The sequence below is a fragment of the Diceros bicornis genome, chromosome 4, assembly GCF_020826845.1.
Source record: "Diceros bicornis minor isolate mBicDic1 chromosome 4, mDicBic1.mat.cur, whole genome shotgun sequence".
NCBI lineage: Eukaryota > Metazoa > Chordata > Mammalia > Perissodactyla > Rhinocerotidae > Diceros > Diceros bicornis.
Genome location: NC_080743.1, coordinates 3,369,466 through 3,394,792, shown reverse-complemented (window position 1 = coordinate 3,394,792; position 25,327 = coordinate 3,369,466). Strand labels below are relative to the sequence as shown.

The window sequence follows — 25,327 nt, the reverse complement described above, 5'->3', positions numbered from 1 at the left end:
AGGTTCAGGGTGTGCATGGGGTGTGTGGAGGGTGGGGAACGGGACAGGAGTTCAGTGCCAGCTCTGTCCCAAGCACTGTTAGGCATTTTGCCTGCATTTGCTCATTTCATTTCATTAATCTGTTTACCGTTTTTAATTTAATTTAGTCTTTCCGCTTGCCTCCTCTCCAGGCCATCTCAGACCGTCTTCCTTCTGTACAGTTACCTCCCCCATCCTAGCCAAGTCACCAAACCACCTGCTTCCCACCAGCGGACTAGCACCACAGCTCCGACTGGTCTTCAGCTGCTGCTCCCACCCGCCCCCACCTCCACCAGCTGATGGTGAATCAGACACGTCCCTCCTTTAGCCAAAGCCCTCCCATGGCTTCCACCGCTCGTGGAATGAAGCCCACAGGCACCGCGAGCGTGGCTCCCGTGTACCTTCCTGGCCCCTGTCATCCCTTCCATTCTCGCTCCCCCAGCAGCAGCCACAGTGGCCTCCTTTCCATCTCCTGACTACGCCAAACCCTTGCCCACTTCAGGGCCTCTGCTCCTGCTGTTCTTTTGCCTGGAACAGTCTTTTCTCCCACAGCTGTTCACAGGCTGGCTCATTCCATTCCTCAGATGTCAGCTCCTTGGGGGAAAACCTTTGCTCACCGGGCTGTTAAAGCAGCCCCTTTCCTACCCCCAGACAATTACACATCACTCAATCTTCTTTCTGTTTATGTATTTGTTTCTGTCTCTGTTGTTAGTGTCTCTCTCTCCCACCAGAACCAAGTTCCACGAGGACAAAGAACCTGACTGGTGCTGTTCACCAGTGTATTCCCAAACCTTGGCCTGGCACGCTGTGCCCGATTAAGATTTGTTGGATTAGCACATGAATAGCTCAATATTAGCAGACAAACACTCCCGAGGACTCCTGAGGTGAACTCAGAAGAGCTCAGGAAACTGAGGCTCAGAGGCAGGGCTGGGATTCAAACCCGGGTCTGCAGGGCCCCTCTGCCATGAAGTCTCTCAAGTCATGGAAACACCAGAAGACACATGCTACCCCATGGATAGATCCTGAAAACAGTGCATTAATGAAAGAAACCAGACACGAGAGGCCACATACTGCATGATTCATTTATATAAAATGTCCCGAAGAGGCAGATCCATAGAGACAGAAAGCAGATGAGTGGTTACCAGAGGCTGGGGGCAGGGAGACATGGGGAATGACTGCTTAATGGTATGGGGTTTCCTTTTGGGAGGATGAAAATGTTCTGCAACTAGGTAGTGGTGATGGTTATACAACACTGTGAATGTACGAAGTGCCATTGACCTGTACACTTTAAAGCAGTTGAAATGGTAAATGTTATGTTATGTATATTTTACCACAATTAAAAAAAAAAAAAGTGGGGCTGGTCCCGTGGCTTAGCGGTTAAGTGCGCGCGCTCCGCTACAGGCGGCCCGGGGTTCGGATCCCAGGTGCGCACCGACGCAAGGCTTCTCTGGCCACGTTGAGGCCGCATCCCACATACAGCAACTAGAAGGATGTGCAACTATGACATACAACTATCTACTGGGGCTTTGGGGGCAGGGGGGCGGGAAGGAAGAGGATTGGCAATAGATGTTAGCTCAGAGCTGGTCTTCCTCAGCAAAAAGAGGAGGATTAGCACGGATGTTAGCTCAGGGCTGATCTTCCTCACAAAAAATAAATAAATAAATAAGCAAGAAAGATTTTCCAGGAGAGCCAGGCACTGGAGCCATTTGGAGGCTGAGCCAGGCCCCCTCTGGAAGCCTGGTCTCCCGGGTCCTCTGCTCTGCTGGCGGCAGATACGGGACCAGTGCTGCCTCTTCCCATTGCCGTGACCAGCGCTCTGCAGGATCTGCCTGCCGGCGGGTAGACTGTCTCAAAATTAACCCTCACCTAAAAGAATCACATTCTACTTTGCAACTTTGTGGTATTTCTCTTTGCAATTGACCCTTCCTCTTTAATCAGGATGATCACGTGAACCATCACATTATATATATATATTAATCCAAGAGGGAATGTAGCCTGCCGTATGCTGCTTTGAAATCCTGTACGACTGTCACCTGTTTTTTTAATTTCTGTTTTCAGCCCTAAACAGAAAACTGATTCAAACAAACCCTATTAAGGAGACATTGCGAGCTCCGGAGTGTTTCTCCTAAGGAAGGTGTCTCTGAAACAGAACCAAGGGGGACGCGGTGGGGGTCAGGCTGGAGCTCTGGGCTAGAAAATGCCTCACACTTTCCCAACCCCAAAGCCAGGACCTTGTCCCGTTCCCAAGTTTAACAGAATGCTCCGCATTTTGCCCCAAACATCAAACCTCCCGGTGCTCTAACCATCAGAGTGCTTTTTCAGGGTTAGAAATCCTGACTTCTTGATTTTTTCCTGAATTCAATGAAATAAGCTAACCACTGGACACCGCCAGGAGGAGGACTTCTCGGATTGCGTGGAGTGAAGCCACACGGGGACGTTCACTGCCGTTCTGGGTCATGAGGGGCCACGGCTGCCCAAGCCTAGGTATCTGGTAAGCGAATGAGCAAATTACACAGCATTCATTCAGTCATTACCTGGACAAACCCCCCTACAGGTGCCAGTCACTGCGCTGAACCCACCATTTTATTTTAATGCAACAAACTGTGGCTCAAGTCTTCCTGGGTGCCAGGCTCTGCTGTGCACCAGGAATAAAGAGTTAGCAAGACGGATGAGATGGCTGTTACCCCTGAGCCATGCTCCACGGGGACTCCAGAGCTGTGCTGCCCAGCACGCAGCCACAAACACACGGATACTGACCAGTGAGGATGTGGCTAGTGCAACTGAGAAAATGAAACTTTAGGGGCCGGCCCCGTGGCTTAGCGGTTAAGTGCACGTGCTCCGCTGCTGGCGGCCCAGGTTAGGATCCCGGGTGCGCACATACGCGCTGCTTGTCAGGCCACGCTGTGGAGGCGTCCCTTATAAAGTGGAGGAAGATGGGCACAGATGTTAGCCCAGGGCCAGTCTTCCTCAGCAAAAAGAGGAGGATTGGTGTGGATGTTAGCTCAGGGCTTATCTTCCTCACACACACACAAAAAAGAACCTTTAATTTTATTTAATTTTAATTAATTTACATTTAAGTTAAAAACTGAAGCAGTGTAAAATATTTTTCGTTAAACCCAACTTTATTATTGTGGTAGGACTACATTTTATTTTCCCTGCTGCATCACTAAGATTTTTTTTCTTTTATTTTACTGCATGTGTCAAGTGAGTGCATCGTTTCTAGTATTATGTATTAACACATCACCACTCCAGGTGCAAACAGACTGATTTAGTTCAAATGATTTTTTTCCTATATACCATGAAACATTGTAATGTGCTTATTTGAATATTTTATGCAGACAGCATGAGTTATGGTGAAACCATAGTTCGTAATTAAATTGAAATACTATTGGGGCCAGCCCAGTAGTGTAGTGGTTAAGTTTGTGCGCTCTGCTTCTGGCAGCCCGGGGTTCACAGGTTCGGATCCCAGGTGTGGACCTAGGCACCGCTTATCAAGCCATGCTGTGGCAGGCGTGCCACATAAAGTAGAAGAAGATGGGCACAGATGTTAGCCCAGGGCCAATCTTTCTCAGCAAAAAAAAGAAGAGGATTGGCAACAGGTGTTAGCTCAGGGCTAATCTTCCTCACACACACACAAAAAATTGAAATACTATTATTTTCACTGTAATATAATTAATTCATTTTTCTAGTTAAAAAAATAAGTATAGACAAATTTTTAAATTTCAAATGAAGGCATACTACTGATGCAGCATTGAGTGGAGATTTAGAAGACAGTGCTATGTTCAGATCAGTACAGGAAAAAAGAGACTAGAATAAGGTATGTCACAAATTCCATGATGAATGTCAATTGCGCAGAGCCAAACAAAAAAGTTGTTTGTTTGTTGTGTAAAAAAAAAAATTAAAGATAATAAAGTAGACAAAATGAAAGAGACATTTTCAGCAAATACATAGTGATTTTGACTTTTAAAAAGTTCCCTCTCAACAGTCAAAAAAGAACCAATGAAATTAGTCACCTGAAATCAGAATTAAATGTCCTACAAAAATTTTTTCACAATTTTAACAGAATCTGAGCTTGTAATTTTGGCCAGGTATAAAACCATTTTTAGATGGAGAGATAGTAAAAGAAATTATTTCAGTTGGATAACCTGTAGAATAAAAAACCTTTCTAATGAAATCAAAGATCAATTGATGGATAATTTGAAAAACTGCAGGTACTGTCCTTTTGCTTTAGATGAGAGATATATGAGAAACTGGCCGGCCTATTAATACTTTGGGTACCTTTACCTTAAAGGACTTCCAAATTCACAAAGAAATGCCAATTTTCAGCCTATAAAGTTGCACTTCTGGAGTAGGTATTTTTTAACCTTTTACATCTGTCAAAGAATTTCAGCTAGGAATGAAAAAATTAGTTTCTATCATGACAGATGATAGTCCAGCTGTTAGGTCAAAAATCTAAACTTAGAGGAATTTCAAAATCAGACTGATGGTTTCCTGATGCTTTGTTCTACTGGATGACACATATTGAAAATATCTGTGCTCAGTTTTCTGAAGCAGACCCTATGAAAACTGCCATGGATGCAGTTGTTAAAATTGTTTCATATATATGTACAAATGGAATCACTGCTAGTTTATAGAAATGTTGAAAGAAATCAAAGGCAATGAATTTAATGATCCTGTGTTCTCTGCCAGGGCTTGCTGACTGAATGGTGGAAGACTTACAAAAATTTACTGTGTTCTTCACTCCAATTCAAGACTTTCTTGAAACAGAAGAGATGCTTGCCGAATACTCAATAATCAAAGACAAAAGATGGCAATACGATTTACATTTTCTCTCTGATACCACATTGGATATGAACAAACTAAACTTGCAGCTCAGAGGAAAGGAAAAGCTTATTGTAACCTAACTGGACTGTATGACAATGTATGTCGTAACTGAGACTTTTCAAAATACAAATCAGCATCATGACTTTTATACATTTAGCATGAATCAATATGTAGAAGATCTTAACTGTAATTGACAGAGTGTTGTACATTGACAGCAAAAACTACAAGAAAAATTTGAAGACTGCTGATACCGATAAATTTAGGGCTGCTTTTCAATTTATGCAATACATCTTTGAATTCAATGTTAATAATACTGAGTTGATATAAGACTTAGTGAATTTACTTAATGTGGATAGACATTGTTTAGAAACAGATATGCTTGTGGTTCAAAGTCAAATCAATTCTTCTAAAAGGGATGAACCCGTTTTATGATACAGATGTGAGTATTGAAGAAAAGTGATTTTTTGGTATTTGATTCAGTTACTAGAAAACTTTGAGTATATTTGAAACAGCATGAGAATGTGAATCTAAGTTTTTTCTTTTTCTTTTTCTTTTTTTTTTTTTTGGTGAGGAAGATTAGCCGTAAGCTAACATCTGTTGCCAATCCTCCTCTTTTTGCTGAGGAGGATTGGCCCTGGGCTAATATCCATGCCCATCTTCCTCTACTTTACATGTGGGACACCTGCCAAAGCATGGCTTGATAAGTGGTGTGTAGGTCTGCAACCGGGATCTGAACCCATGAACCCCGGGCCACTGAAGTGGAACACACAAACTTAACCTCTATGCCACCAGGCTGGCCTCGTGAATCTGTGTTTTTAATTGTTAATTTTATAAAGTATAAGTACAGATCAAGTATTTCTGATGAAAATTTAGTCTCCAAATTAAGATGTGTTGTAAATATAACATTCACCCTGGATTTTGAAGACTTAGAAAAAATGAATATAAGATATCTCATTAATAATTTTTATACTGATTTCATGTTGAAATTATAATTTTGGAAATGTTGAGTCAAATTAAATATATATTCAAATTAATTTCACTTATTTTTTTAGCTTTTTAAAATGTGGCTACTAGTGAGTTTAAAGTTACCTCTGTCACGTCATTATGTTTCTAATGGATGGCATTGCACTGGAGACACAGACAAACATCACAGCACTCATCATAGTATATTCTAACGGCCTTGAGAGAAAGTTAGGGTTTCACGTGAGCACAAGAATGGCTATCCAGTCCAGTCTTGGCATATTTAACAGAGGGTAAGGACATTAGAAGTCAGCCACAAAAGTACTAGGCCACCTGCTGAAGTAACCTATGTTTGTAATGACTGACCCATGATGGCTTTTCCATTATCTATAGAATACTTCCCCTCCCAAAGGCAAGGATTCACATGGGTTCCTTCACCGTTGTCCAGGTTCTAGGAGCAGGTCCTGACCTACACACTGAGCAAGGCCAGAGGGTTGAATAGCATGGGTTAATCTCAGCTGGCCTGAATTGACCCCAGACTCATCTTCAGAGCCACCAACCTTCGGCAATTACTAATGAATGTATTTACTCAAGATAAATGATGTTCTGTAACCAGGAGCTCACAGGTTATTTAGGGCAGGATGTATCAGCCTCTGAGCATTATTTAGTAATAATAATTGGATTTATGCTTTGTACCCGGTTCAGTGGCATCTTGGGGTTTTGCCAGTTGAGGCGTGTCACATAGCTGGAATGGGCCCATGTGACCAGCTCACTGAGGAGACGTCCACCACGAGCCGACTGTGGACTTCTTGGTACCCAAGTGCTTCACACGCGTACCAGTGGAGGTTCGAGCCCTGCAGACAGTGTCCTGTGCAACCCAGATGTAGAGGACAAAGCTTGCACCCGAGATCTCTGGACCCCTGTATGGCACATCCCTCTCCCGCTGTTGCTGTGCTGTGTCCTTTGCCTGTAATAAAGCTGCTCCACGAGGATAAACCGGGTGCTGTGAGGCCTTTCAGCAATCTAACACTCAGGTAGCTGACTACTGTGTAATTCGTGTAAGTTCATCAGCTGTTCGCCTCTCCCCAGGAGGAGGCAATACGGCAGACGAGCTACAGCCGGAACCTGGAGTCCACCTGCCTGGGCTCAGACTGTGACTTCATCCTTTGCTAGCTGGTTCTCTATGCGTGAGTGCATTGACTGAATGTTTGTGTCCCCCAAATTCCATGAGTTGGAACCTCACCCCCAATGTGATGGTATTAGGAGGTGAGGCCTTTGGGAGGTAATTAAGCCATGAGGGTGAAACCCCCACAAAGGGGATTAGTGCCCTTATGAAAGGGACCCTAGAGTGCTCTCTCGCCCTCTTTCCACCATGTGAGATACAACAAGAAGACAGCGGCCTACAGAGGGCAGAGGGCCCTCACAAGAACCTGACCATGCTGGCACCCAAATTTCAGACCTTCAGCCTCCAGAACTGTGAGAAATAAATTTCTGTTGTTTATAAGCCACCCAGTCTGTGGCACTTCATTATAGCTGCCTGAACGAAGACAGTGAGTCACTTAATTTGAAAAATGGGGAACTAACAGTGCCCACCCCAGAGGATCCAGGGAGCTCATCCCGGTGTAGTTTCATCAAGACACACGGCACGGACCGCACCTAGTGTTGACCATGTGAGCAAATCCTGCCCTTACAGGCCCAAGAAGCAAATGTCTACAAGTTTTCTGTCTGCGGTTTTAACCTCTAAGAATTCACAAATATTGAGGTCTACACTCAGAGCACCCTCTACACAACTAAAAAGAACTTGTTATGATAAGAAAGAGCTCCGGCATGATCATTTGTCAATTTTTCCATTTTTCTAGACAGGGAAGTAAAACACCAGGCTATCTTGTCTAAGCTATTGGGTGGCTGTAAGATCAAAAGATGTAAGAAAAAATGCTCTGAAAATTATAAACAGTCGTACAAATACCAGAGGTCTTCTTCTTATCTCTTTTTACAATCTCTCTCGGGACTTACCCCCTTCAAAGCTTTGCCTATCGACTTAGGCAAAATGACCATCACGTTTACCCCTTCAGTCCTGACCTCTGTCCCAGGTTCCAGTGCCACAACCCAAACTGTCTGGTTCCACCTGAAGGCTGGGCAGGGCCGGTGACTTTTTTTTTTTGAGGAAGATTGGCCCTACACTAACATCTGTTGTCAATCTTCCTCTCTCTTTTTACTCCCCAAAAGCCCCAGTACACAGTTGTATATCATAGTTGTAGTTCTTCTATGTGGGACGCCGCCCCAGCATGGCTTGATAAGTGGTGAGTAGGTCCACGTCTGGGATCTGAACTCGCGAACTCCAGGCCGCTGAAGCGGAATGCATGAACTTAACCGCTATGTTGCCGGGCCGGCCCCACCAGTGTCTCTGAATACACTACCTCTGCCTCACACAGTTTCCTCCCAGCCCTCCTCACCCCAGCTTTCTAGGGGCATGGAAGTCAGTCTGGGGTACTGGTGCTGGGGCCGGGCCTGTTTGCTCTCACATTCATCTGGGGCCCTCCCCCTCCTCTGCTCAGCGTGCATGACGGAGGCTCTCAGGTTTCCCGTGCCAGGGAGCTTCGGGTCAAGTTCCTCTACTGGGAGGCCCTGGCTGGTGTCTGGAAGCGGGAGGAAGGGAAAAGCCGAGTTGTCTCTCCCCCTTCTTCCTGCCCTGGGTGATCAGTGGGGCACCTTCTTGTGGCTCCTGTGCCCACAGAGCAGGCTTGCCGTCATTCCAGCCTCCACAGACGGCCCTGCTCCTGGGCTCTGGTACGACCACCTCTTCTCTCTGTCCCTCCAGTCTAGGCAGGGGTGGGCTGCTATCTGTTGCTGATCCTTGAGGACCCTCACTCTCCGCTGCCTGGCTTCTCAGCAATTCTACCACCTGTGTAGCCAATTTCCTACATTAACTCCCCTGGGTTAAACTCTCCGAGTTGGTGCTGGACTCTGATGGCGGTAGGCAGGTGACTTCCCAGGCTCAGAGTTTCTGCTGCTCCCAGTATTCTGCTGCTCTCTTGTACCTACAATACGGTGTCAGGGCAGAGAGGTAGAACTGGGCAGTCTAGTGCAAGGTCCCCTCGGGGGAGAAGGGGGTGCCTCTCAAGTCTGGCTGCATGCATATGAAATCACTGCGGGGATCTGATCAAATAGCACGTCTGGGCAGCTAACACATTTCGATTTAATTTGTCTGGAGTGGAGCTTGAGTATGGGTCATTTTTAAATCTTCCTGGGTGATTCTAATGTATAGCCTGAGTTGAGAAGCACTGCCTGAGATAATGGGACCCTGGCTGTTGCTCTGGGAGCACGTGTGAATGTGTGTGTGACTGTGTGTGTGTGTGCGCGTGTGTGTCTGAGAGAGAAGTGACGAGATGAAATTGTCAACATTGGCACTGATTGTAAAGAGCAGAGACCAAAGCCCATGGAGAGAAGAAACCTGAACGTTAGGCTGAAAAGGTCAAACGCTAATTATGTCATTTATGCAAATATCTGACCATTACACTCAGCTACCCTTTAGCATAGACAAGATTGCTCATAACATTTCATTAACTGTGTTTGTTGTAAGATCCAGTTGTTTCTCTTAGAAAGCTCTACAGGGTACGAATCAATAATGAACCTGTACTCGCAAGTCACACATGCAAACCAGCGTCCTTATTTTCCCATTGGCCTTCAGCGCCTGCCAGTCAGTCAGCAAGGTCATCTGATTAGCTTTAAAAAACAATCACGTGGAGACATCAGGGGGCTGTCTCCACCACCACATCACACTGCCTCCTGCTGCGACCCCCTTGCTCCACTTCAGACAGAGGCACTCAGCCCACAAGGCTGGAATCCAGCAAACACGGGAGGAAAATGCTTTCCTATTTAACACGAGGTAAGCAGAGCCTGCTGCCGACCAGCAAAACGGATAGAGAGCTATTTCCCCTTCACCCAGGAGGGCACAATATCATGCCACTTCAGGACTGGGGGGGTGATGGGGGGGTTCCCACGTGGGAGTTCTGTGTAAAATCATTCTCTCTGATTGACCTACCTATACAACATCATGCTTGGAATGGGCGAGATGGAAGCACATGACAGATAAAAGAGGACTATTAACACCTCAAAGCAGAGAGAGAGAACCCAGGAGCAAATTGCATGAAACTCAGAACTTGAAGAGGTCTTATGATAATAAAGGAAACAGCAAACTGAGTTTCAATGAGTCATAAGATTTAGAGTTAGAAGAACTCTGAGATGACACTGAACTGAAGTTCTTGAGTTTGCAAATAAAGAAACTGGGGCCCAAAGAAGGCAAGCAATATGTTCAGGGTCACTGGCTAGTGAATGACACAGAAAGGACCAGAACCCAGACAGCAGTCTTTTCTCTACCCCTTGCTTCTCAAAGTATGCAGACCAGCAGCACTAGCACCTGCTGGGAGCATGTTAGAAATGCAGAGTCTCAGGTCCCACCCTAGATCTACCCTTTCCAAATCTGTGTTTTAACAACATCCCCTGGCGCCTTACATGCACATTGCAAGCGTTGTCACATTACGGTGCTACATTGAGAAGCATGGCTCTAAACCATTAATTCCTCTGGGGCTCTCTGCTCATTCACAGCCAGAGTTGAGGTGGAGATTTTTTCTGAAAAAGTACTTGCGCTGTAACTTACAGCAGAAGCTCATATTAAAACTCATAAATGCAGGAAAGTGGAAATGAGGTAGAATGAGGACTTTTAGATTGGTTTCGTTGCCTGGCACCCACTTGTATGACGTAAAAACAGCTTCTAAGAATCAGAGGCCTGGAACATAGAAGGAGCTTGATAAAAATGTGTTGAGAAAATGAATCAAAACTTGTCACACGTGGAGAAAAGATTTCAGGACAGGGACTCCTGAGGTGCAATGTGACACCCACTCGTGGAGCCTCTCCTCTGTGCAGGTGCCGTGCTAGACGCATTCGTGACCAACAACACGGAGACTGAGAACTCACGGCTGGGGGACAAGGGTTCAGAATGTGTGCTCCTGGAAAGCAAGGACTTATCTTCCCTCTTCTCTCTAAATGTGTCCTGCACATAAAGATATGCTCTGCCAATATTCACAAGTATCATTTTAACTGGAAGCTTTCCACACCCTATTCATACAGCAGGAATTGTTGAGTGATGGGGGTGGATTGGGCCATAGGAGCTTGGCTTCTCAACCTTCTGTCCTTTCGGATCTCTCTCCCACTGGGATTGAGAAATCCTTCTTATCTAATCTCTCCACATTCCCTGCATCCGCCCTTCTCTGCTAAGTGCTGGGGCTCAGGCAGTTTGATGAAGACACGGAGGTTAGCTACTTCACTGGACAGATGGCACCCTGTGTCCTGGCCCAGCTGCTGAGTGACTTCTTGGTCCCACATCTGCAAGGCAGCTCCACTCCTGCACTGCCTGAGTAGTTGCGTTGAAAGTTATCCTTGAGTTTATCTTGAGTTGAAAATTACATTACTGCTTCCTGGGCTGGGCCAGCACCCAGCTACACTTCCTCACTGTGGCTGAGACTTGGAAGCAGATAAGAGAAGGAAAGAATTCATCAAAAGCTGGTCACTTTGTCTCTCTGCAGAAAGGGACGTTAGCCAAAGGCCAATGAGAGAAAAGGAAATAAAGGCTTCAAGGCCTCTTGTCAGGGTTCAGGGCAGGGAATGTTGTCCAGAAGGACTCTGGCTGGAGAGAAGGCAAAGCCTCTTTGCTGCAATGGCACTGATGACGATGATGGTGATGGTGATGGTGAGGTCAGGCAACACCATGAGGCTCCTAACACGTGCCAGGCACAGGCTGGCCACTTGACCCACAGCGTCGTATATTTCACTAATCTTCACAGCAGCCCTATGAGATAGACAGTTTTTTTTAACCATGCCCTTTTTACAGATTGATTCTAGAGGGGACCTCAAAGGATGAAAGAGAAGAAATACAACTTAAATTCACTGAACTTGAATTACATACTGGGCCCCGTGCTGGGATTCTGCATATGTCATGAGATAAGTGAGATAGTGGAGTTGAACAAATACTATCTCATTCATTTGAGGAATACTTATTGAGTCCTAGTAGGTGTTAAGTATGTTATATTCATTATCTCATTACTACTAATGAGAATCCTGTGAGATCTCACAGAAGAGGACACTTAGGCGTTATTTTACTTTCCTTTTATTTTTTTAGTGAATATTTACTGAATGCCGGCTATGTTCTAGGACTGGGGATAGAGTGGCATATGAAGCAGACAATGTCCTGACTTCATGAAGATTATTTTACAGACAAATAAACAAATGAAATTTAAAAAGTTAGTGATAAATACTCTGATACAAATGAAGAGGGGTGACAGGATAGAAAGTGACTGGGGGATACTTTAGATTCAGGGGTCATTTCTGAGGAGGTGACATTTTGGATGAGAACGGAATGACAAGAAGGAGTGAGCCGCGCAAACATCTTGGAACAAAGCCCTCCAGGCAGAGAGAACCCTAGCACAGAATGCCAAGACCTAGGGAACAAGCCTAGATCCCGAGGAACAGAACCATGGCCCATGTGGCTGGACTTGAATGATCAGGTGGGAGGAGGAGAAGCGTGGCCACAGAGGTGGGCAGGGAGCCTCAGAGGGAGGCTAGGCAAGGAGCTGGGAATCTATTCCAAACGAGAAGGGAGGTCCCGGGGTAGGGAGGCCTAACAGGGCAGAAGATGTTTTTATAGGCTCACTCTGGCTGCTCTGATGAGAAACAGCCTGTGGGAGGCAAGGGTGGAAGAAGGTAAATCAGAACTAAAGCTGCTACAGAATTTTAAACAAGACCTGAGAGTGGCTTAGAGGAGGGTGGTGGGTGGAGATGGACAAGTGTGGGGGGCTGGTGGAAAGCACTTGCTGACGCTGTGGAACGCCAGTGTTTTCGGCCCCCAGCATGGTGGGTGAGCAGTCTGAGGGCACAGCTTAGTCTCTGTAGTTTCCACAGAGCCTGGCCGGGAGCCTGGCATTCTGTAGGTTGATAAATTGATTGATAAATATTTGTTGAACTGAAACGATGCTTAGCTTGTTGGACTGGATCTGTTTGCCTATCGGAAAGCAAGATATATACCAGGAGAAGACCTCAAGAAAACATGATGGATATAATATTGGTGCTCCCCAGCCCTCACTAGGGTCAAATTAATCAATTTAATGATCCTGAAAGATTAAAACTGAGGAAGTCGGATGTAAACTAGGTCCAGTTAAAGCCATTTAATCTTTGTGAGCCTCTTCAATCTATGGGGATCAAAACCTCTTCCCTGGAGAGCTGTTTTGGAGCAGAGAGGTGATGTATGTAAAGAACCCCAATGCATTGCCTTGTTGTGGGGAAGAGGTTCAGCAAAGGGAAGCTGTCATAAGGAACTATACCCTTGGGCCCCACAAGCCTTCTAAGACAGCAACCACCCAGTATCGTCCTTAGAGATGGACAAGAAGGCTCTTGTGGAGGTGGGAAATATGGAGTGACAGAGTAAGGACCTCCAGAAATCTGCTCCTCCAGAAAAACAATGAGAACACTGGCAAAAAAATGTGAAAATCAACATTTTCAGAACTCTGGAAATTAGCCAAAGGCTTGCAACACTCTGAGGAACATTTATTCAAGAAAAAAAGACTGAAATTTGATAAAAACAGAATTCTGTGGAATTTTAACTTGCCCTGTTCCCATCATTCCCTCCTACATTCTGCAGTAACCTTAAAAATCAGCAGCTTCCCCACCACAGCAGCTGTGAAAACGAGCAGCCCTTGGAGGAGGCAGAGTGGGTGGGAGCCCCACAAAAGCCCCGTCTCCAAGAACTGGCATGATCTGACCTAACAGCTCTCCGGAAAAGCCCCATTCACAGGGCTTGTCTTCATTTGACTGGACACAGAGCTTCTCAGTGGGAAAAGCCCTAGCTCCAGGACATTTGTTGAAAACACTCATAGTTGCCTAGGGGTGCAACACCAGTTGGGGAAAGCAAGAGCCTGGTCAAAAAGCTCAAAAAACCAAAGGAAAGATCTGTTGATGCAAATAATCCATAGCCAATCTATAAATCAAAATTGGGGTGAGTTTATTATGAGCCAAATTTGTGGACTATATTGCCCGGGAGAGTCCTTTCACAAAGGAATGGAGCACTCCAAAGAAGTGGAGGTGTACAGAGTGGTTATATACCATCAAAGAGCATGTATCACATAGGAATGCAATGTCCCTTTTACAATAGTCACAAGATTGCCCTGTCTGCACAGTGATTGATGGACACAGCAGGTATCAGGTCTACTGTCTTGATGGGTGCAGCAGGTAGCAGGTCTGTTGTTTCGAGTTGGGTGGTCACAGGATGAGCGTAACAATCAAATCCTAGCCTACAGAAAAATGCTTATCCTTAAGGAAATGCCACTGTGGGGGAAGTTGCATCCTTATCTTAAGGGCATTTGTTCTTGCCTTTAAAGCAGATATACAATGCATGTTCAAAGGCCACAGGCCCTTTTGGAAAAACAAGGTCAGGCCGAATTAGTTTTACACCAAATGGCTTCCTCATACGCTCCAATATATCTTATTGCTCGCCATTTATTTATCAGATCTAAGGAATGAGAGGTTCTCAGGAGGCTTTGAAAACCTCCAACATATTCCTGGGGCTATAGAAGGACACATTCACGTGAGGGGCTATGTGCATGCCCAGGAAAGACCTGAGAAAGCCCTCGTCAACCACCTCTGGCCAACTTTGAGGCCCTGATCAAGCAGGAAATGAAAGCAAAGGCAGAGTTTAAAACTGCAGGAGCACTGAAGGCAGGCCCTAAAACACACATGGAGCCCCTCAGCAAAGGGTGGGAGACTCAATGGTTTAAGGAAATCTCTGTCCAATCCTTAGCAGATCACTAAGCTAACCGAGCAGAGACTTCAGTGTCCATACATGACAGGGAGTATAGATCGACAGAATTATCCCAGGAAAGTCTCTAAACAAACAGCAACAGCCACATACAGCAACATCAGAGGCGATCTGATTTCCAGAGTTGCTACATTACCTTATTTAAATGTCCAGCTTTTAATAAAAGGTAGTTTTTGGAAAGATCAACAAATTTAAAAAAACCTTTATCTAGACTAGCTAGTTGGACCAAGGAAAAACAAAGACATAAGTTACTAAAGTCAGGCATGAAAGAAGGGACATCGCTGCTGATATTATAGAAATTAGAAGAACTATGAGGGAAACTATGAATGACTATATGCCAAGAATTTAGATAATCTAAATGAAATGGACAAATTCCTAGAAAGACATAAACTACCAAAACTGACTCAGGAAGAAATAGAAAATCTGAATACACCTATAACAAGTAAAGAAGTCGAATTAGTAATTTTGAAACTTCCCACAAAGAAAAGTTTGGGCCCAAATGGCTTTACTGGTAAATTCTACAAACATTCAAAGTAGAATTAACATAAATCTTTCACAAACTCTTAAGAAACAGAAGACAAGGGAATACTTCCCAGCTCATTCTAAGAGGCCAGTATTATCCTGATATCTGAACTAGACAAAGACTCACAAGAAAAGAAAACTGCAGACCAACATCTTTTATAAACACAGACAGAAAAATCCTCAACAAAATACTACCAAACTGAATTCAGCAACACTTAAAAAGGAATTAAAAACCATGACCAAGTGGGAATTATTCCAGGAATGTGAGCTTGGTTTAACATAAAAAAATCAATCAATGTAACACATCATATTAATATAATAAAAGACAAAAAAACTCATGATCATCTCAATAGACATAGAACAAGCATTTGACAAAATCCAACTCCCTTTCATAATAAAACACATTCAACAAATAAGAATAGAAGGGAACTTTCTCAATCTGATAAAGGGCATCTAAGAAAAATCCACAGCTAGCATCATAAAGGTTTCCCCTTAAGATGAGGAAAAAGACCAGAATGTCTGTTCTTGCCACTTCTACCTAACATTGTACTGGAGGTGCTGGCCACAGTAATTAGGCAAGAAAAAGAAATAAAAAGCATTCAGATTGAAAAGGAAAAAGTAAAACAATCTCTATTTGCAGACGACATGATCTTGTAGATAGAAAATCTTAAAGAATCCACAAAAAACCATTAGAGCTAATAAATGAGTTCAGCAAGCGTGCAGGATATAAGACCAACATACAAAAATCAGTTTTATCTCTATAGAGGAGAAATGAATAATGTGAAAATGAAATTAAGAAAACAATTTCATTTCTAATAGCATGAAAAATAATAAAATACTTAGAAATAAATTTAACAAAAGAAGAGTAAGACTTGAACACTGAAATCTACAAAACATCATTGAAAGAAATAAAGAGATTAAATAAATGGAGATATACCCCGAATTCATGGATTGGAAGATTTAATATTGTTTAGATGGCAATTCTCCTCAAATTGACCTACAGCTTCAATGCAATCCCTATCAAAACCCTAGCCGGCTTTTAGGCAGAAATTAACAAGCTGACCCTAAAATTCATATGAAAATGCAAGGGACCCAGAATAGCCAAAAAAATCTTGAAAAAGAAGACAGTGTTGGAGGATGTGATGGTCAGTCTGATGCGTCAACTTGGCATGAAAAAGATGGCGTACTGATGCATGCTCTAATACGGATGAACCGCCAAACCATTATGGTAGTGAAAGATGCCAGACACAAAAGGACAAATATTGTATGACTCTGCTTACGTGAAATGTCTACAAAAGGCAAATTCACAGAGAAAGTAGATGAGAGGTTATTAGGGGATGCAAAGAGTTTCTCCATGAGATGATGAAAATATTCTAAATAAGATAGCAGTGAGAATTACACGACTCTGTGAATATACTAAAAACACTGAGTTTTACACTTTAAAATGGTGAATTTTACGGTATGTCAACTACGTCTTAGTAAAACTGTTATTAAAAAAAGAAGAAGAAAAAGAGCCCCTGCCCTGGGCCCACATACAAAAAGTACACTGAAAATAAATTTAATGAGAGTAAAGAGCATGCATGGGATCCTCTGCCTCTTGGGATCTGGCATTTGATGCTGGACAATGGAACCAAAACCTTACACATTCTCTCCCATGACTAACACTGTTCTGGCCCCAAGGATCATTTCTCTTCTTCTCTTGCCCTATGTCCTGGGAGCAGAAGGCAACCGTGACTGTGTACTGTGAAGGTGTGTGTGCTGGGCCGCTGCCAGTGGAGAAGATGGACGCTGCTCAGAGCGCAGAAAGGACTGTAAAAGCACTTCAGTAAGAGAAAAAGTAAATTAATCAACTTGTCAAATTCTTCCTCCCAGTCTGAATACACTGTATTCTTGCACAACAAACTATCACTCCCAGTGTTACCAAGCACCCATTTTTTTGTTTTTCTTTACATTCCAATCAGTGCTTCTGAAAGTTCTCACAAATTAGAATAATATTTGCAAGAGTTTCACATGGCTGAGAAAAATTTTGCAATATTAAATGTTATGGGTTGAATTGTGTCCCCTAAAATTCACGTTGAAGTCCTAATCCCCAGTACCTCAGAATGTGATCTCATTTGGAAATAGGGTCTTTACAGAGGTAAGCAAATGAGGTCATTGGGGTGGGTCCTAACACAGCATGACTGGTGTCCGTATAAAAAGGGGAAGTTTGGAGACACACAGGGAGACGCCATGTGACTGTCACGGCAGAAATCGGGATGATGCAACTACAAGTCACAGAACACCAAGGAACGCCGGGAGATCACCAGAAGAGGAGAGCAAGCCTTCCTCAGAGCCCTCAGAAGGAGTCAGCCTTGCCAACATCTTGATCTCGGACTTCTAGCCTCCAGAATTGAGATGATACGTTTCTGTTGTTTAAGCCACTCAGTTTGTGGTACTTCCTTACAGCAGCCTTAGAAAGCTAATACCTTAAGCAATTCATATTACTCTTAAATTTGTACATATAGAGAATAACATGTGAAGTGTGACACTGATTTTTATGATGAAATTATATTTTGTAATATATTCTACAATAATGATTATTTATTATGTGACCCCATTACTGTATTTGAACATGATATATAAAATTCTTAGTTCATCTGCCAAAATTCCTAGCAGATTTAAGTATTGCTTTAGGAATTTTGTTGATAATTAAATATAGCTGCTACTGGCTCAGGAGAGTGCAGTTTCTCCAAATTAAAGTTAGTTTTAAGAAGAATTACAATGACTCAAGAAAGTTTGTCTAATTTGACATTGTTGTCAATAGAATACACACTATGCAAAAATCTTGTACAAAACAACATAGTCATTTTGCTGAAATGAAGGCAATAAAAAAATTTAATGGAACTAACGTATAACAGTCTATGAGTTATACATAATATCTCTGGCTCCTGAACAGAACAACCAGACAAGCACAATAATGATTAAAGTAGTCATTTTTGATAGTTCCTGGCCTTCAGTGACATAGAAACCATAACTTCACAAGTATTTTCTGATTCTGTCATTATGAAGGCGTATTTGTCATCGTGGGAGGATAGAACATGTTCCATTTAATAGTTTGCTAGCTTGATTTACAACTTCAAATACTTTGACGTGTGGTAAGCGGGCCTCCACCTGTACTCATGCCCCAGGCTCCAACGTTGTTAGAGGTGGGCCGGGCCCCACAGTGACAGACGACATAAGGCCTGAAGCCACGCACAGAAGCCCAACTAAAACCTCAGACTTGCTCTTGCCACAAACGGAACCGTCCTCCTGTAAGCTGCCTGTGAAAACCCGACGCAGTCCCCAGGGGGAGTGACAAGTGACTCACAGGCTTTGCCTTCCTGGGCCACAGTCCCAAGGGCCCCATGAGCCCTTCCCAGTCGGGAGCTGTGGAGCCCCGAGCCTCAGACGGCACCCAGCTCTCGCCAGTGTCACACACCTGACATGTTGAGCTGCCCCAATGTCAGGGCTGAGTCGTGGACCCCCATCTGATGTCACAGTAACTCTGCTGTGCCACCGTCCAGCATTGTCACTGCACTTCTCTCACCTCAGAAAAGGCTTTCAGAGCCACCCCCAATGCTGGGAACCCCCGGCAGGTGTCACTTTGTTACGTCCACATGTCCCCTTGGAGGGAGGCTTGGCTGCTTGTTGGGGGCTACGAGGCCAGGGAGGGGAACTAGCATTCTATCTGGGAGTTAGTCTGAGGAGGAGAGGAACTCTTAGAGACGGGGTGGGTGGAGGCAGATGAGAAAGGAGAAAAAAGTAGGATATGTCACCGGTTTCCAAGGGAAAAAGAAAAATGAGGATGAAAATGCCAGCTGACAATGCCAAAAGGAGGATGAAGACTGAACTGCAAAGGCCTGGAGCTATTTCCAACACTGACTGAATTTAATTGCAGCTCCCTCCACGCAAACACGGCAACCCTAAATTTCATGCTATTGCCGTGATGGATAACCAGACGGCTAACCTGAAACAGAGGTGCCTGACATCGAAGGATACTTTCAGCTGTGGCTGAACATCTTTAAGGAACTTCAATACCCTCTCCATACACATCAGCTCACGAAAGGGGTATACTATCTTTGCATAAAATCAAAAACCATGAGAGACTCAGCCCGGGCTCATCAGAAAGATGGCAGCAAAGAAAGAATGAAAACTTCAAGGAGAAAGGACGCATAAGTGTTTAAAAATAATTTTGATAACAAAAAAAGGAACTCTCTGTTGGAAACACAACACGCAGAAAGTCAACAGCCCAGCGCTTAACAGGAAAGGCAGATTAGGGAGCCACATTAATCACCCAGGGTGCAGATTATCAGCCACATTTGAAACACAGATTAACAGGAACAAATAAGGGCCAGGTGGGAAGCATTTTTACAGGAAGTAACAAAAGTTTTCATCTTTGTTTAAATAAGACTTCAAAAGGATTCCACATATTAACCAATAGCGAGATCATTAGAAAAAAAAAAAAGATTAACTTCAAGAAATGCAAGGCAGAGGGACCAAACTCCTGATCTGTTTTCAGACCAATCAGCATTTTCTATCTGGGCAAGTGGAATGCAATTAGCACTTGGGGGATTTTAAAGACTCTGCTACAGCCTTTAACTGGCTGATGAGAAGACAGAACAGTGGGGCTGAAGGCCAGTGTTTAGATTTACCCATCACCTGTTTTATTAATGGGACTGTGGGCCCTGGGGCCTCCAGGCACACACAAAGATATTAAAATATCCCACACTGTAATTAAGCTGCATAGAGGGGATTAGAGCACACTACATGGCTGTTCTGTGTGCCGCGGGTATAGTCTAGGTGAGACATTGTGATGCTCTCCTGGTAGAGCCTGGGGAATTTTTCTTTGTAAGTCTACAAAATATGGGATGTATTTTCTTGCAAAGCAAGGATTTTAACAAATGGGTCTTTCCTCCAAATAAAAATATGCAGAAAGAAAAATGCCCCAAGTGGATGCTCCTAGAGCAAAAGAAGAGACTCCCTTGGCCAGAATAAAGCACAAACACGTCAACAATAGCGTCCGTTAAAGAAAATGGATCTTGAGACTCTGTAGCAAGGGACTCGAAATGAATCTAACTTCCAAGTAACTCTCAATCCAGGCACTGGGCTTTCTCCTCCTTTGTAAGTCAGAACTTCTGCCTCTGAGTTCTTTAACGGGAATAAAAATAAAGTGATCACCCCATTGTTGAGCTGTTCAATAACTAAAGCATCAGAAATGCTGCAGAAACGCAGAACAGACCCTTTTAAGCTGGAGGCTAGAGGACTGTTTCCTGAGACAGCACTGTTCCATTTTTTGTTTGATTTGACAAAATCCAGTGTTTGGTCAAATGTTAGATTAATTTTAAAATAGTAAACGTAAGTAGGTATTTGCTTTGATTGTTCACAATCAATGTCACCGCGCTGAGAATACCGCCAATGCTGGTCTCTTCTGAATCTTCCTATCAGAGAAAAAGCAAGATGGAATGAGATCTGGAAACAGCCTTCTGGCCCAAGCAGAGGACAATACTGCCTTGCCCTAAAAACTTCTGGAGAAACACTTAGAAATGACAAGCAAGGAGATAAAAGTACTTACGAGGATCCTGGACTCGCGGTGGGAGGGGGGCCTGAAGAAATGAAAGGAAAACAAAGGAACAGTCAGCCTGGGTTATCAGAGGGTGAGCGTGGGTACAGTCACACCATTACAGATTAACGTTCTCAACCACCAGGAGGTGGACATTTATTTTTCTGGGATTTATTATTTTGCTTCAGTTCCTCCAAACCACCTCCACAAAAAAAACATACCCGTGAGAATCTGCTTACACCCACAGTTCAGGGCCTGAAAATGCTAAGATATGTGCTGAAAAATGAGTCAAGAGGGCAGGCACACTCACACCGGGCAGGGAGTTTCCGATGGGAGGCTGGGTGACCGCACGGACAGTGACTGCAGACCCACAGCAGGGTCTCTGATGCAGCTGGGCAGAAGGGCATGCTGGGAATCTCCCCATCTTCCCTCTCGCTGGTCTGGTGGTTTAGACCAGGGCTACAGGGTCGAATGGGTCTGGAATCCACTCCTGCTCTGCTGGTCTGAGCAAGGGACCTAACTACTGGGCCTTGGTTTACTCATATGCAAAATGGGTACAAGTGCACCAGCTTTATGTTGCTGGACCCATGGTCAGGTCTCAGTATGTGCTGATTCCCTCCCTCCTCACCCCCATGGAGTCTGAGGGCCACAGGCCATCCCAGAGGAGCCTGCTTACCAAACTTGACAAACAAGACTCCAGTGGTGGAAACCACCTTCTTGCCGTTCGTAGCCACGCACTGGAAGTAGCCTGTGTCTGTGGTGTCGAGGTTTCTAATCCGCAGCCGAGAACCGTAGTTGGTTGCCCGAAAGGAGATCCTCCGGGGCTCCTGGACCACAGGTGCGTCATTTTTGAACCAGCGGATGGTGGGAGGCGGATTCCCAGAGACTCTGCAGTGCAGCTCAGCCGTCTGCCCCAGGGACGTGGTGATGTTATTCATGGGCTCATCCAGGGTCAGGAAAGAATCTGCGAGTACAGGGCCAAGGAGGCAGGTGAGAGGGGCAGACAGCTGGAGAGGACCTCCAAGCCACCTGATCTACTCCAGTGTGCCCCAGGACCACAGAGAGACTGAACAGGAGCACATGGTGGAGACAGACGAGGCATAAAATCATACATTTACCGAGACCCCACGACTACCAAACAATTGCCCGCAGAGCTGCTGCCTGGAAGGGAATTTGTTACTAACCATAGTGTAAAACCCTAAGTTTTCAAATGACTATTAGTACCCATGGAGAAATGTACTTTCTAAGCCAAGACAAACGAGCTTTTGTGTTTCAGAGTATTAAAAAAATACATGCTCCTTGTCACAGACTCAAACACTATAGTGAAGAAGAAAAAGTAAAATTCACCTCAAATCTCTCCACCCCAAAATAAGACCATTCCTAACATTTTGATAAAGATAATTCCAGCTTGTCCACTTTTGAAAAGAAAGAAAGCATGGAAAACTAGAAAAGTAGGAGCAACATATTTATATCCGCATGGCACAAGATGAGGAAGGACGCCGGCAATCTTCCTGCCAGTGATGGTACGAGGGTTATGAAGGCAGGGGTGCTAGCAGACAGAGGGGTGAGGAAATGAGGATTCCACAGTGTTACTCAAAGAAACCATAACCCGTTACAATACAGAACTCTCTGCATTCCATTTTTAGTTGAGATGTAATTTACATTCTAGGAAATGTACTGATCTTAGTTACACAGTTCCACCGGTATGGACAAATGAGTATACACATGTAACCAATGCCCTGATCAAGATACAGAACATCACCAACATTCCAGAAAGTATCCCAAGATACTCTGTCATCAATCCCTGCTCCCCATTCCAGACAACCACAGCTCTGACATCTATCATCATAGACTAATTCTGCCTGTTCTAGAATTTCATATAAATGGAATCATACTGTATGTGCGTTTTGCATTTGGCTTCTTTTGAGATTTATTACCTTAAATATTTTAACAATGAAATAAATTTTATTTAAGCTTATTCTTCAATAATATAATATTTTAAACATATTGATATTAGTTGTGGAATCTTGTTGCAGAGAAAATAATTTATTTTTTAAAAATTAAGTTTAATATATTTTTAAAAACTGGTCTGTTACTCACGTATATGGAGTTTTCTTCAATTTCATGTTCCCTGACCCTTATTCTTGGATAGATTCCCCCACCATACCCTCCCATCGCCCTCTGTCCTTCCTTGGCCCCCAACCAGGAATGGTTTGTTAAGCTGCTGTCTTCTCTGCAGGACTATGAGACCATAAGGGCAGGCATCTAGAATGTTCTGGTCATCACTGCATCCTCAGTGTATCCTACCTTCTCTCATCTAGTAATGATGGAAATGTTTTGTAATCTGCATTGTCTAATTGGTAGCCACTAGCCACAGGCTGAGCTACTGAGCACATGAAATGTGGCTATAGTGACTGAGGAAGGAATTTTTAAATTTAAATTTAAATAGCCACATGCGGCTAGTAGCTACTGCATTGACAGCACAGGCAGAGTGCAGTCAATTTGTTGAGTTTAACGGAACTTTGTTGAAAAATAACCTTTTTTTGAGACATTTAGCCGGCTAATCTAACCACCCAAAAGCCTGTAAAATGCTTTTATAAATGCTAAAAATAAATGATTGCTTGTTTCTTTTTCCACAAAAAATTGAGGAGACATACTGTCAAAATCTGGGTAGCCCCACAGGAGTGTGTCACAGGTGCAAATGGCAGGTGTGGCAGAAAACAGATCACCACCATCACTCCCTGTTACCACAACAACACATCATCTCACTTAAGCCAATGGATAGCTACCCTTCACAACAGAACCTGAGCCCATCGACGATTCTGCGAGTGCCCTGCTTCTCTGCTTTCGTATTCCGGTCTTTGCACGCGTTTCTATGATCTATCTACATACACACTCAGTCCCTGGACACGTTTGCTCACAGATCTAAGCATGTGTGTCCTAAGGTATTTGAGGGACGCGCAGAGAGTAGAGAGACAAACTCACAGGTGGCTTCACGGAGCTGTTATCATGGCTTTATAGCCCCATCTCAGACCTAGAGAGTGGCTAACTAGACACCCTCTGTGGAAAAGAATCATGGAATGAGTGATGCCAATATGAACACAGTGATTAATACTCCACTGGGCAGGTTCTGGAATTTGATTGACTAGGTTTGAATCCCAGGTCTGCTCCCACCCACTTGTGTGACCTTGGGCATACTTAACCTCTCTGTACCTCAGTTTACCTAACTGAAAAGTAGGAATAATAAACAGGATTCTACCTGGCAAAGCTGCTGGATGATTAAAATTAAATTGGGTGAGACACGGAAAGCACTTAAAACTAGTGTTTGGCAAAAAGTAATATTAAATATTAATCAATGTTATTGCTATTATTTTTATAACAACAACTTCCATACAATGGTTTTCAGGTGACTCCGTCTCCTGTCACCCTCTCAGGACCTGGAGAAGCAGGAAGGCACATTCATCGTCATGACCCCCAGCTGCAGACGAGGAGGTTGTGTCTCAGAGCTTCGCTGACTCGCCCCATGATCACACAGGAAGCTGTCCACTGTGCCCAAAGCTTCCAGCACTCACGGCCTCCAATCCTCAAGCTCAGCCAAACGCCAGAACAAGGTCCAGCGGAGCTAGCTGGCCAAGACGGTGGTCAGAGCAGGGGGACTGGTCCTCCCACATGCCAGGGGCTTTGCTTCAGTGCTCACCTGTGTAAGAACCCGCCAGGGAGGAGCTGCTATCGCTGCTTTACAAGGAGGAGACCTCAGATCAGGGAGGCCAAGTGACCTGTCCGAGGCCACGTGGCTGAGCTGAGGTCCAATTCGGAACTCTCTGGCCCCAAAACCTAGCTCTTTCCACTCCACCAGACTGTTTTGGTCGCTGAGCCCCAGTGAGGGGTGGGGACAGAGTTAGAATTTCTTCCCTAAACCATGGTGAGCCCTGGACACCCCCCCCCCACAGGGCTGTGGTCACCCCCTGACTCCAGCCAGGATTGTCTGGCTAAGGGGTCTGAGCCTGAGCCATGCATTCTAGCTGGTGTCGGGTTTCCCTCCAGAGACCAGGGAACATCTGCCCTGAAAAGCTGGGATCCAGGTCCCCTGCCTATTCCCTGGCAGACCCTTCTCCTTGAGGCTACATCTGTTTCCCGCCCTTCCAGCAGCATGGGCCCGGCTTTGAGTTGGAGGGGTTTCCATGGAACCATGACAGAGTCAACAGGTGGCAACGGGTGTGATCCCCCAGGTACCCCCACAGCCCTGCTCTCCTCTCCCAGATTCTACCTTCTTTAAATATCCAAGCCAGCTAACGTGGAGCCCACTCCCAGAGGCCAGGATGATGGCTGCCAGGCCCTGCTCAGGGGCTAACACCATCCGCTGAGTTTCAGTCAAAAACGAAAGTCGCTTCCACTGTCTCTCTGCTTTTCTCCCACAGGTGGTTGCTGCTCCAGTCCCAGCAAGCTCTGTGGCTGGGCCCACACAACATATAACATAAAAGCGTGAGCTGGAACTTTCAAACTACATTTTTTGCCTCCAAACCCCAGTTACTCTGCTTGATACCACAATCACAGACACACTG

General features: G+C 44.5%; 1 protein-coding gene across 3 annotated transcripts in view; it reads right to left on the bottom strand.

The window, feature by feature from the left end:
- The window catches only part of ROR1 (receptor tyrosine kinase like orphan receptor 1), a 374,358-nt gene that overhangs the window by 98,348 nt on the left and 250,683 nt on the right, over window positions 1–25,327 (bottom strand). For all 3 annotated transcript variants that reach the window (XM_058538215.1, XM_058538217.1, XM_058538216.1), the window contains 2 exons: window positions 21,442–21,729; window positions 20,778–20,808 (listed from right to left, as the gene is read on the bottom strand). In XM_058538215.1, the coding sequence (XP_058394198.1) occupies window positions 20,778–20,808; window positions 21,442–21,729 (319 nt within the window). The remainder of the gene's footprint in view (window positions 1–20,777; window positions 20,809–21,441; window positions 21,730–25,327) is intronic.